This window comes from Nuphar pumila, chromosome 15 (assembly GCF_984573655.1).
Source record: "Nuphar pumila chromosome 15, dmNupPumi1.hap1.1, whole genome shotgun sequence".
In the NCBI taxonomy this organism is placed as follows: Eukaryota; Viridiplantae; Streptophyta; class Magnoliopsida; order Nymphaeales; family Nymphaeaceae; genus Nuphar; species Nuphar pumila.
This window is the reverse complement of record NC_143263.1, coordinates 21,862,534-21,877,317: the sequence shown is the minus strand read 5'-3', so window position 1 is coordinate 21,877,317 and position 14,784 is coordinate 21,862,534. Positions and strand designations below refer to the sequence as shown.

Below are 14,784 nucleotides of genomic sequence, written 5' to 3'. Positions count from 1 at the left end.
GTATTAACCTCAACATACCTAATCAATAAAATGCCTTCCTCAAAATTAAAGAATGCTTCTCCTTATGAAAAACTTTTTAAATTCTCTCTGAATTTCAATTACCTTCGCATTTTTTGTTGTAAATGCTTTGTTCTCTTACATAAGAGAGATAAGTTGTCTCCAAAAGCAATTGAATGTGTTTTTCTAGGTTATGGGGAAAATAAAAAAAGCTATAGGTGTTTTGATTTAAAAAATGACAAGTTGTATGTTTCAAAAGATGTAACTTTCTTAGAAGATGAGAATGGTTTTGAAAAAATGGAAAAATCAAATGAAAGTGATTATATGTTTTTATATGATCTTATTGATGACATAAATGATGATTCTATGAATCATCTTGAAAGTATAGAAGACACTTGTGATGTGTCCAACTTTGATGTGTCACCACCAAGTAATGGTTCTAGTAATGAAAATATTAATGTTTACACTTGAAGAGATCAAGAAAGGCCTATTAGTGCCTTAGAGAAATACTCTCAAATTTTCGAATCTTCAGAAGAGCCCCCCATTCGGCACTCTTCTAGAAAATCAATACCACCTAATAGGTTTGTATCCTATGAGTCTTTAACACCCAATTATCGGGCATGTTTGATAACACTGCATTCATATTATGAACTCGCTCATTATAATCAAGCTAAAACTCTACCACATTAGGTTGAAGCAATGAAAATAGAATTAGATGCGCTAAAAAAGGCTAATATTTGGGAAATAGTCAAACTCCCTTCGCATAAAAAACCTATTGGATGTCGTTGGGTCTTTAAAGTCAAAACTAAAAGCTCTTTAGAAAGATATAAAGTCAGGTTAGTAGCAAAGGAATATTCGCAAAAATATGAAATCGACTATGAGGAAACATTCGCTCCTATAGCCCGAATGACTAATGTCAGAACTCTAATAGTTATCGTATCAACCAAAAAATGACTTATATATCAACTCAATGTGAAAAATGCTTTTCTAAATGGGAATTTAAATAAAGAAGTATATATGGATTCACCGTCCGAAATTAATATTGGACAAGATCAAGTTCTTAAACTCTTAAAAGCCTTATATGGTCTTAAACAAACCCCCAAGGCTTGGTATGATCGTTTTAGTGATATCATGGTTAAATTAGGATTTCACTCCTGTTATACTTGTTAGAGATTGAAGGTTCTACGGTTCAACCACAAGAATAGAGAGAGAATGGAGGGGAGAACGTATGTTGCTGAAAAACCCTTCAATGGGGATCTTGTATTAGGCTTCTCTTTAAGTATTTGTAATACAAATATTAGGGTACTAAAATACCCTCACACAATAGACTAAAATACAAGTGAGCCATTAATGAACATGTGCATAATGAATTTGAATTGGGTCTGGATCTCAGATCCAAACCCAACCCAGATATAATTGACGACTTCTTTTCACCTCCCTCAAGTTGTGTATGGTTTTGAACAATGAACAACTTGCCTTTTAACATCCAAAATATGTCCTTGATGAGTCCTTTTGTAAACAAGTCAACAACTTGATCAGTGGTCTAAACAAATTCAGGTTTAATTTCCTTCTCTTCAACTTTTTGTCTTACAAAATGTTGATCTATTTCAATATGCTTGGCACGACTGTGGTAGATGGGATTAAAAGACATGTTAATAACACTTTGATTGTCACATAAGAGATGGCATCGAGATATCAATTCTCCTACTTCTGTCAACAGGTGTCTGATCCAAGTTACTTCGGCTGTGGCAACTGCCATTGATCTATATTCGGCTTCTGTACTCGATCTGGCAATGACCTTTTGTTTCCTACTGCTCCAGGAGACTAGATTTAGGTAAATGAAAACATAGTATCCTGAGACCGACCTGCACTCATCTGGATCTTTGGCCCAATCTGCATCTGTGTAAGCAAGAAGTTCATGCGCGTCATGCTCATTCGTACTTTTTCTATACAAAAGACCATCTCCAATAGTTCCCTTCAAGTATCGAAGAATGCGTTTAACAACTTCCATATGCTCAATATGCGGCTCATGCATGAACTGAGATACCCGATTAATTGAGTAGACAATATCAGGCCAAGTGAAAGTGAGATGTTGAAGCATCCCGACTATCCTGCGATATCCTGTAGGGTCCTCGTACAATTCTCCATCTTTAGAACTGAGTTTCTGATGAAGAACACTGGGTGTGCTTAGACGCTTGCAATCTTTCATACTTGCCTTGCTGAGAACATCATTGGTATACTTATGTTGAGTAAGTGTCATGCCTTCAGTGGTCTTGTCAACTTCAACTCCAAGAAAGTACCGCGGTTTACCAAGGTCCTTCATCTTAAACCTGTGATTCAAAGCTCTTTGACCTGCTCAATATGCTCATTAGAATTGCCTGTAATGATACTGTCATACACATATATCAATAACAGTGTAACTATATCTTTGCATTTATGAAGAAAAAATGATCAAGAAGAGATCGACTAAAACCATATTTCTCTACTTCAAGAGAAAAACTGTCGAACCAAGATCGAAACGCCTGCTTCAAACCATATATAGCTCTCTTTAATCTACACGCGTATTCTTTGGAGTTTCCTTCTACATATCCAGTGGGTTGCTCCATGTATACTTCCTCTTTTAGATTTCCATGTGGGAACACATTTTTGACATCCAGTTGACTAAGAGTCCACTGTTGCTCAACAGCTAATGATAATATAATTCTAATGGTGCCCATTTTTACAACCGGATTGAAGGTCTCATCATAGTCTTGCCCTTGCTCCTGTGTGAAGCCTTTTGCAACCAGTCTAGTTTTATATCGCTCGATAGTACCATCTGACTTGTACTTTATCTTATACACCCATTTTGATCCTACAACATTTTTATCTTGTGGTTTAGGAACAATATCCCAAATACCACATTCATGAAGAATCTTCATTTCTTCATTCATAGCTTCGATCCATCTTTTAGAATTTGCTGCTTAATAAAAAGTTGTGGGTTGATCTTCCTTACCTAAAGAGCTGGAATTCCATCGTGAAATTCTCATAACCCACCTTTCAATCGGATGTCGAGGGCTAGCAGATCTTCTGGGAACAGAGGATGAAACAGAAACAGAAGAAGAGTTCATCTCCTGATTAGAGATAGGAGAAGTCTCCTTCTCTCGTCGAGAGTAAACAATGCCTTTATACCTTTCGGGAGGCAAGAGTGGCTCCGATTCCACGCTATCCTGAGTCCTTTGTGTGACATCAGGCATGATATTTCTCATTCCTTTGATCACATTCTGAAGGGCAAATATCATCAGTACTAGAAAAAAGATCAGAGTTCAACCAGGGATGATAAACCTCAATTTCATAAGGAGTGTTAACATTATGATCAAAGTTTAATTCATCAAAGAACATTCCTGGATATTTTGATGCGCTTACTCACGAGATCATAACATCTGTACCCTTTATAATCATCAGCATATCCCACAAATTTGCACTTTAAAGCCTTATCCTGAAACTTGTGCCGTATTGAACTGTCAACATGAACATAACATACACAGCCAAATACACACAAATCATGATAACTTGGATGAATGCCATATAAAGAAAAGTAGGGTGATTTATCTTCCAAGATATTTATGAGCAGTCGGTTTATGACATGAACTGCTAAATGAAAGGCTTCTGCCCATAAGGTAACTGAGAGATTACTATCACGCATCATACTCATGGCACTCTCGACAATATGGCGATGCTTTTGTTCAACAATTTCATTCTGTTGGGGTGTATGAGGGCAAGACACCCGCCTACTTATTCCATTAGTTTGGAGGAAATTAATAAAATCATTGGAGGAGAATTCACCCTTTCCGTTATATTGTAAACAGAGAATATTTTCAGAAAATTGATTCTTAACGAAGGAATGAAAATTCTGAAATAACTTGAAAGTTTCAGATTTGCATTTCATAAAGAAGATCCATGTGAAGCGAGAATAGCTATCAACGAATATGAGATAATATCTAATTCCAGACATAGAGGAAACTGGGACAGGACCCCAAACATCGGAACAGAGCTAGAACATTTTTTATTATCAACACTTAAACCTAAACTTGACTTGGGAATAACATTTTTTGAAACAAGCTTTTCAATAAAATGACCACTACAATGACCCAGACGACTCGGCTCAATACATTCGGAAAGACTAAAGACACTCTTAGGAAGTACTGAAGATGGCGATGAGGTGAGCTTCAAGGTGGAACCAACAGGCCAAACATGAGTAGAAGGATTTTCTTGGAAGACGTACATATTGCCTTGGCATTTTTTTTAGCGAACGTTTTCTTCATGTGAAGGTCCTTGACACGAACAGAAAAGGGAGTAAACTCAATTGAAGTATTAATATCATCAACAAGCTTATAAACAAAAACATTAATTTTCTTGATGTTAGGGGCATAGATGACATTCGAAAGAGTGAGCGAGGATTTTGACATAGGAATAATAGAGTTTCCAATGTGAGAAATAAGGTGGTGAGATTCATCCCCAGTGACTATACTATTTCTACCAACATAAGGAACAAGAGTTAGGAGTTTACCAGCATCACCAGTAACATGAGCGGCTGCACCGGAATCAACATACCAAGTGCCCTGATCATTCTGTTTTAAGTTTAATTCAGCTAAGGCGGACAATAACAACTCCTTGACTTCTCCACTGTTCCTCAAAGTATCTATCCCCTTTCTTATCTCTGATTGCTTTCCTCTGTTTTGGGGGTTGAACCAGCAATGAGCTTTGATGTGCCCTCTTTTGTTGCATAAAAAACAAGTTGGTATCGTCTTTTGTCTCTGCGGATTGGGAGGAATGTTGGGTGTAGGTAATATGCCACGACTTTCTTGTTCATTCCTTCCTTGACCACCCTTCTCTCTAAAATCATACTTACTACATCCTCGCCCATAAGCAACCCCTGTGGCAAGCACATTTTGTGCTCCAATGGGAATATGAGTCTCTTCAGAAAAACCCTTCAAGGTCATCTCATACTGAAAAAGTTTGGCACGAAGATCTTCAAATGTAGGTAAATCTGGTAAACATAACAAGTAACTATCATATGGTAATCGGGTCCTAGCCCGCTCAAAGTTTGCTGCACCATATCCTTGTCACTAACTGCACACCCCACGATGGCTAATTGATCTGTAATAGTCTTTATTTTATTCAAATATTCCATGATAGTCATAGAATCCTTTTTCAACATTTAAAACTCCTTTAAAAACAATACTCTGGCCTAAGAAACTTGAGAATAGGTCTGAACCAGTCGGTGCCATAACTGCATAGCAGAGAAGTCATCTGGAATTGCCACAAGCACTTCTTGCGACAGAGTAGAAGTGATATAGGCCACCAACGCTTGATCTCGCTTCATCTAGGATACATAATTCTGCATTTCTGGTATATGTAATAGAAGAATTTCCCTTACCATTCTTGTCTTCTTGTGGTATGAACTCTAGAAGAACTGGGACAGAGCCATCTAGATGTCCAGAAAGATCCTGGCTTTTTATGAACAGAATAATTTGTCTCTTCCCGATTAGGAAATTTGAGTTGTTCAGTTTCTCATACACGAGTTGACTGAGGAAGCTTGAGGAAAGACTAGATTGAGGAGGAAATGAATCCATACTCAAGAGATGAAGAATATTGAAATCGAAAATGAAGATTCAAAGGAAATACAAAAAAGAAATGAGAAACAAAGGAGAAAGATGCTTTTATAATAAGGTGGCAAGTAAAAGTCTGATTCAAAGAAAATTCAGAACAGAAATTCTGCTTCACTCTTTTTTTTTTAACCAGACGATTTGCAGACCAGAAGCAGTAAAACAGATTTTGCTATAAAATTTGTTTCGAATAAGACTCAATCAGTGTTGCGCACGTCACTTTGAAAACGACGTGTTTTCTGAATTAAATGAAAAGAAGAAAGAGATTCAAGAGATTGATCAACAAAGAGAATGACATTTAATAAAAGAAAGAGAAGATTATGCCCAGATCAAAGTTTGGCTTTGCATCTACTTTGGAAATCAGGAAAAGAAATTTTTTGACGTGATCCTTTCAATTTTGAAATCACGCCTAGGTCAAAACTAATCTTATACAAGAAGAAATCTTGTTTGTGAAAGATCACGTTCAGATTAGAGAGATGGTGAAAAGGGAAACCAATAATCGAAGGAAAGAAAAAAAAGCGCGTCTTACCTATCCAAGATTGAATTTTGGAAACCAAGAATGAAAAAGAAGCTGATAAAATCGGTAAGAAGAAAGAGTACAGGAAGGGGATTTGAGATGGAATAGAAAGATACCTTAGAAGAGGACAAGAAATCAGATTTTGATGAACCGAGAAGATCACAGACTTCAATATTGGATCTGCCGCTCTGATACCATGTTAGAGATTGAAGGTTCTGCGGTTCAACCATAGGAATAGAGAGAGAATGGAGGGGAGAACATATGCTGCTGAAAAACCCTTCAATGGGGATCTCGTATTAGGCTTCTCTTTAAGTATTTGTAATACAAATATTTGGGTACTAAAATACCCTCACACAATAGACTAAAATACAAGTGAGCCATTAATGAACATGTGCATAATGAATTTGAGTTGGGTCTAGATCTCAGATCCAAACCCAACCCAGATATGATTGATGACTTCTTTTCAATACTGACACTACTCTCTTTGTTAAAAGTGCAGGTACTAGCATTGTCATCTTATTACTTTATGTTGATGACATGATTATCATTGGGAATGATCAAAATAGTATTGTTGATGTTAAAACCATGTTAAAAAATAATTTTGACATGTCTGATTTAGGCTTCCTTAGATATTTTCTTGGTATTGAAGTCACATATTCTCTTAGAGGATATATTTTGTCATAGATGAAGCTTGCTGCAGATATATGTACCAAGTCTGGCATTTCAGATGATAAAAGAGTAGAGACTCCAGAGGTTATTAATGCCAAATTAAGGTTGGAGGACAGGGTTCTTCTGGAAGATCCTGCCCTACAAACAACTCATTGGATCTCTCACTTACCTAACCATCACCAGACCAGACATCGCTCATGCGGTTCACTTTGCAAGCCAATTTCATCATGCTCATACAACTGTGCATATGAGCGTCGTGCTCCGGGTCATCCGATATATCAAAAACATTATAAATAAATGGCTATTTCTATCATCATCTTCTTTATTAAACCTTCTTGCTTATACTGATGATGATTGGGGAGATAACCCTAATCATAGAATCTCAACTACCAGTTTTTGTGTCTTTTTAGGAGATTTCTTAATTACCTGGAGATGCAAGAAGCAACAAAAAGTCTCGTTATCTTCTATTGAAGCTGAATACCGGACTATGACAACCACACCAATGGAACTAGTTTGGCTTCACAGTCTTCTCAAAGACATGGGGGTTGATATTGCTGGTGTTTCAAAGTTATGTTGTGACAACAAGAGTGCCATATATATTGCAAGCAATCACACTTTCCATGAGTGCACCAAACATATCGAGATGGACTGTCATGTTCGGGATGAATTTTTATGAGGAACAATTATTCTTCCATATGTCACTTCAGAATATCAGTTGGCAGACTTCTTTACTAAAGCCCTTCCTGCTTCCCGCTTCATGTTTCTTCTGGGCAAACTTTCCGTTATCTCCCCGTAAAGTTTGAGGGGGGTGTTAATATATATATATATATATATATATATATATATATATATATATATAAATACCCGATAGGGGTATTTTTGTCTTTTTAAATAGTTGTTTTAGAAAACAACTATTTTTTAATTTAGCCTTTTAAATACATTTAGTTTTTTTCTTTTTTGTAATAACCAAGAAGGGACCCCACCATAGTCATTGGGGCCCCCATTGGTCACAAATGTGACCGTTGGGGGTTCCCAACGACTCCATGGGAGCCCCCTTTTTGGCTCTCCTTTTGAGGCCATGTGGCCTCCCTTCTTCTCATTTCCTTTTGTATAAATAGGGATGAACCCCTTTGTATTTTCTTCATGCTTGAGAACTCTCTCTCTCTCAATAAAGTGGCTTTTATATTTTTGCCTTTCTCAAGGCTTGTGTATATATTGTCCCTTAGTGGACTTGGCTATTGTCTCTTTTGTTTGTCCATTGTAGGACATTGCAAGTGCTTATAGCACTCTTTATATTTCCGCATATCTCATTACAGTCAAAGCATGTTCTTTAAATTTTACGCAGTGCTTTTATTGAGATGTTCTACTTAAGAAATTTTAAATTCTTGTATGTATGCTCTCATTAGTCATGCCATTGATGGTTTGTATGCTCTCGTGAGTTTGCTTTATCGGTATATCTACATATTGATGTGTCGTACACATATGTCTATGCTTGTTTGTATGTGCTATTAATGATTATTTATCATTTCAAAATTGTTATTTGGTATTTTGTTGAAAAATTAGATGTGTTATCAAATTAATTGAAATTAATATTTTCTCTTAAAAGTGTGGTATTGTTTTATTGGTTCTTGCGCAAGCATGATAATTAAAAAAATATATTTTGGGTATGTTAGTATCTTTATGGCTATTTGTGTATGTTCCTATGCATATCTTATGCGATCCTTCGTAAGCTTTTGTATAGGATATGTAGCTTTAAAGTCATTAGATTATTGCATATACTTGATTTTTTATCTTTAAGAGTATTCATGATTAATTGTACTTGTGTATGCTCTTGGATTATCTACGGTTCTTTGAAAAATCTCTATATGTTTTAGCCTATTTAATGTTAAAAGTCACTATTGTCTCATATATATACTTATAATCTAGATTGAGCTACCTCTCTATATAGCTTGCTTATATTGGCCATGTTAATCCTTCATTGTTATTGATGTAATCTTGTTTTGTGAAAAATTATCAATTGACATCTTGTTGTGTACATGATTGCACTATATTCATTCTAATTTTTTCATCTACCATTATTTGATTTGATTTGAAACCTTGTTTTTTCAAATTAGTTCTTATATATGAGAACTCACTTATTTGAAAGTTTATTTCCATGAGTATTTATTGCCTTCTTATGGCATTTGGTTGTTCATCACAGAATTTTATATGATGCATCATTTCCTTTTGGCTTTTTTGTTGGAGTGAGTTATGTGTACCTTAGTTTGTGTCAGTTTAGATTGTCAGCTTATAGTCTGGCTCTAATTGACAATTGTTTGATTTTTGGTTCTGTGAGTGTATTATATCACTCATTTGTTTATTTGACCATTGCAATTATGGATGCTTAAAATTATGATTATCTGTGATGGCTATCTATTTTTGAAACCATGGTGTTTCGAAAGATTATTAAAATTGATATCCTTATTTTTCTTGGTGACATTAGTTTGTTTTCATTGCAAGCTCTCCTTACCTCGTATGTTCTCTCCTATTATGTCTCTTATTTAAGTGTCATTATATTTAGACAAGAGGTGTTTATTCACACTTTTGTGTGTTTGTTTAGCCCATAAGTGACATTGTGATTATACTCTTGTTTTAGTGGTTGATACACTTATTTTGAGTGTTATTACATGTAGATAAGAGATGTTTTCAATGTGGTGAGTTATGTGCACCCGTTGATTATTCACACTTTTTGTATGTTTAACTCATAAGTGACATTGTGATTATAATCTTGTTCTAGTAGCTGATACACTTATTTTGAGTGTTATTACATGTAGACAAGAGATGTTTTCAATGTGGTGAGTTATGTGCACCCGTTGATTATTCACACTTTTTGTGTGTTTGTTTATTCAATAAATGGCGTTGTGATTATACTCTTCGTCTAGTAGTTGATATACTTGATTTTTGATGTTTGGAGGTCTAGTGAGGTGATTACTTGTGGTAGTTGAACTATTGTTAAGATTTGTAAATATCATTCATTGTGTTATATGAGATTTTTAAAACTTTCTATAAAATTTCTTAATTTTTACTACTCATTTGTCCTTTGTATGAAAAATAGTTATTGAAATATTTTCATGCATTTTGCATTAAATATGCTTTAATTGCATAATTAAGGATACTTTAAATTTGTTTCATGATTAGCTGCCTTGCATGTTTTGTATATATATATATATTCACAAACTATCATTTCTTGATATTTGTGGGATTTTAAATCTCTTCGTATTTCCTGTAAGTTGTTGTCTCTTAAAAGTTTTTCATTGTTATCTCTTAAAATTGGTCCATAAGTGACTTTTTTATTGATTCTAAACTATTGCATGATTCATTCATATATGCATTAGTTGTGTGGTCAAGATTGCTTTTAAAATGTAATAGTTAATTAATCCATGATTATTTTTATCTTCTTAAATCCTTCTCGAGAGACTTGAATCATTTCTTATATCTTTCACTGTGTAAAAATAATTTGTTCTTAAAAGAAAATCTAACTATGAGTAATTTACTCTCCTTTGTGAAATTTTGGGATTGAAACTCTTTTGTGAGTTAGTTGGTTGAAAATTCATGTCTCTTATGCATTAATGTGCTTTTTGTGATAGATATATGTGATTTGATTTTGAATAATGCATGTTTTCATGAATTTTTAAAGTAATTAATGATTTATGAGCTTATTTTTGTGATATTTTATGCATGCATTTCTCTTCTTGATAATATGTAATTATGTTCTCTTATGAATTAAGAACTATGATTTCTTAAAATTATCTATTGAAGTGAGGCTCTCACTGACTATTGTGTTTGAAAAATTAGTGATTTTCAAAATTAATTTTTTAAAAATGATTTAAAAAATGTTAAATTGTCTTATTAAATATTCTATATATTGTATTTTTGGTGTGTTAGGCCATCCTCTCTCCATAATATATAACTGATATAGTTTATTTTTGAAATCTTTTATGTTTTATGATATTTATGTGTATAGTTGGGATGTTTTGTTAGCTCTATTTACAACTTCTCAAATATTGATGATATTGAAGATCTTAAAGATCCTTTGTATAATAGAGCATATGATTGAAGATCAAGAGCATTCTACAGGGAAGCAATGAATATAAAAAACTTATGAAGTCAATGAAGACATTTTATGTAATGGGTTCTTTATTTGTAATTGCAAACTAACGGTGAGTGACCGTAAGTTTGAGGGGAGGAGTGTTAAGATTAATCTATGTTTTTTGTATGTATATAATATATTATGTTTCACCTATATTTGGCATCTTTTTTGTCAATACTGTGATTAAAATAATTCTCTATGCTTGAAGGGAGATGATCCAGCACAGACCCTACACCCATAAGGTTGACGTCTATAGCTTTGGTATCGTCTTGTGGGAGCTTATAACAGGATCTCTTCCTTTCCAGAACATGACAGCAGTTCAGGCAGCATTTGCTGTTGTTAACAAAGGGGTGAGACCAGCCATTCCCCATGATTGCCTTCCAGTGCTTAGTGAAATCATGACTCGCTGCTGGGATGTCAATACTGATGTGCGCCCACCCTTCACTGAGGTTGTCCGGATGCTCGAGGATGCAGAACGTGAAATCTTGACAACTGTCCGGAAAGCACGTTTTAGATGCTGCATGACACAGCCCATGACGATGGACTAGTTATGGCCACAAAGTAATCAAAATCCTGTGTATTATTTATCGTATCTTCTTTTATCTAGGCAAAGAATAACCTACCGCTGGCTTCCAGTTTCTAGTATTTACTGGTATCTGGTATATCTACTGTTTGTTGTTTTATGTTTTTGTTGAGCTGTTGTTGAATAGAGTTTTGATATGATCTTCTGCCTCTGTGTGGACTCTGTTTCTATCTTTCAGAAGATTTTATCAAATCATGGCATCCTCACTGTTAACATAAATAGGTTTTCTGGATTCTACGTTATGTGATGTGTTTTTGTTTCTGTAGTCAGATTTCCTACGTTCTTTATATCTTGGCATGAGAAGAAAGTGTTGAGGATGCAAATGGAGAAGGTTTATAAGAGGGGAAATGCCATATATGCTTGCACATATGGTGCCGACACAATATTGTCGTGTTAAATCTCATTTGAACCACCTGGTTATGTTAAAAACCTTTCTAGTGGGAACTCTTGATGCTACCGGAAACCAAGCTTTGATGAAGGGACAACAACCAACTTTTAGCCATGGCCCCTAATTATTCTTCGGTGGTGAGGGACAGCACCGTCATATTTTCATTTATAAAGTCCTAAATTCTTAATTAGGGTAGTACAATTGTGGGCATCAATAAAATAAAATTTTGCAACGTTGCCATCCATAATTGATGCACAAAAATAAGCTAAAGTTAAAATTGGAACTACATGATTGCCACTCATGGGTAGCGACAGCAATATTCAGAGCAGATCACAGAAATCGCAGATATGCCACTGCTCATAAAGTCGCATATCACAATCACCACCTTGGCGTCCCTGTACATTACACCAAATGATTTAGCTGATGTGCCGATTTTTTTTTTTTTTGAATTTATCTCTAAGAAATCGCACTCAGCACAAAGACCCGATTGCGCTGGCTCAGCTTGTCATACTTATGGTCATTGTGTTGTGTTGGCAGCGTAAAATCCGAGGCTAGGACCCCTGCCCTTGAACCTTGACTGCCCGTCTAGCAGCCAAGCCCCCGCCCCACTAAGCCAACCCCCTTAGGCAGCTGATTTGCCGATTACAATATGTTTTTTTTTTTTTAAACAATATGTTGGTGATATCATGCATCATAATTGCCATAGACTTCTCCTTGATGTATCCTACATTTCTTGTCACCTTCATTGTGATGTTAAGAGGAACGTCTGGCACCTTCATTGAGGCATGTGAGTCACCTGTCTTCTCTTCTCTGAAATCTCCACTATGTAATGGGATTTGAGAGAGAGAGAGTCGTGTGTGCATCCACGTATTGTCAAGGCAGCAATTCACTATGCAAGGAAAATATATGGCAAGCAAATAACAATGCCTTGCAAAGAGGCTATGCCCTGCAAGGAAACATTGAGCTCTACTAAAAAATCATTAAATTTCTCCCATTTTCCACAAAAGGGTTCTTCTTTCTAAAATAAGTAACACCAGTCACAAAGTTACGAAGTGCATTTGCACGAGAGAATTAAAGTTCAATATTGATCTTCAACGTACCGTTATTAGGAAAATCCACCTTGTACTGTCGTCTAGCAGTGGCGGAACCGCTTGTTAGTGGGTGTCTCTACCGTATATGGCATGAAAGGGCAATCCCTAATGATAGAGTGTAATCACCATAGTTGCTAGATTAAATGCCTTAGTATGTGAGGCGTGAAGCATCTAGTAAGCATAATGGGAGATGAGTATAAAGCAACAATATCCTTTCAAACAGTATAAGGCAACAATAGAAGCAGTCGTGAAGTAACATTAATTAATTAGATGCATCTTTAAGCTTTTTGCCCAAAAATGCCCATCATATATTGGTTATAAATTTAAGTCTTAAAAAAGGTCATGTGAAGGCGAGAAGACAATGATGGCGAGCAAGTCTCCCTCCGGGGAATGCAACCGCGGCGTCTCTTGTGGTCCAGGGAAGGCGTCGTCTTCATCCACTATGTGGATGATGTAGGATATCTACCACCCTCGGCAGTCGGATAATTCCTTCATCCCTGTGGATATAGTTGAAGACAAACCTCGTCTTCTGATCTCTGATAAAAGGCATGAACATATGCTTTCTATGTTCAGGTGGACTATCTTAGCAGGATTTTCAGGTGGGGCTGAAATGAAAAGCACACAATTTTCTTTTGTTTTCAACTACGTTCTCTTTGGCCTTCTATCATGGATCTTGATGCAGGAGTGGAGCCAAAGACGTAGAGTCCCGATCCATTTGAATCTACTTTGATGTTTTGGATCATTTTTAGTATTTGAATCATTTTGTAATAGATCTTGAATCTGATGTTGAGATTTTATTAGATTAGGATAAGTAAGAAGAGTTTTATATTTTTAGGACTTGTGGTTTACTTGAATTGGGATTTGAGAAACCTCATCTGTAAAAAGGTGAAAGCCCTATATATAAGGCAAATTAGAGTTGGATGCTTGATTATTCTTGTTTTTCAGTTAAATTTCCTGCATTTTTTTTGCTTTCTGGTTTATTTTTTGTAATTTCCTATTTTCTTAGATAATCTCATAGCTTGGTAGATTTTTTTTATAAACCGATCCCTCCCAATTTACATCAATTTGGTATCAAAACGAATTAAGCCTCTCAATTTATATCAATTTGATATAAGAGCCGAAGTCCTGATCGTGTTCATGAGGTCAGGAAACAAAAACAGAAAAATCATGGAGACATGCATGAGGAGTGTAGAATCCGATGCAAAGAAGAATCAACTATATGATGAGTTGGAGCAAAGATTGAACTTAATGCAGCATAATATAGCATTGATGATGAAGACGCTCCGCTAACAAACTGCCTAATTGGTTAAAAAAACGTCAGCAAAGTCAATACCACCACCACCGGTAGAGCCATCACCACTTAATATCAGATTTTCAACTCCCAGTATCATATCATTGCAGTGACAACACACGAAGATGAAGCCAACCCGAAGTAGCCCCGATCACTAGGTATTGTAGTATTGAAGTATGAGAGAGGAGGGTTCAAGATGAGCCTTCACGTTGGATGGACAAAAGGAGAGCCTCCAACGGCTGGCGGAACCCTCCAAGGGTTTACTGGTCCACACTTGTAATATTCAAAAAATTTGGTAAATACTTAATTGAAACATGAAGGAACTTTTGAAGTATATTTTTATCATTTTTGAGTTTACAGTTGCGTTTGCATCGAAATTTCAAGAAGAATGAACTTTGTTTCATCAAAATCGGAGTTAAAACGAATTTGGAGCATGCCCGACAAATTGTAAGGGTAAATTGATCATTTTGAGGA

General features: G+C 35.7%; 1 protein-coding gene across 2 annotated transcripts in view; it reads left to right on the top strand.

Moving 5' to 3' along the window:
* LOC149814771 (serine/threonine-protein kinase STY13-like) overlaps positions 1-11,780 on the top strand; it is a 47,834-nt gene extending 36,054 nt beyond the window's left edge. For both annotated transcript variants that reach the window (XM_089988295.1, XM_089988296.1), the window contains exon 4: positions 11,166-11,780. In XM_089988295.1, the coding sequence (XP_089844421.1) occupies positions 11,166-11,505 (340 nt within the window). In that variant the 3' untranslated portion in view covers positions 11,506-11,780. The remainder of the gene's footprint in view (positions 1-11,165) is intronic.
* Positions 11,781-14,784: the final 3,004 nt, after the last annotated feature.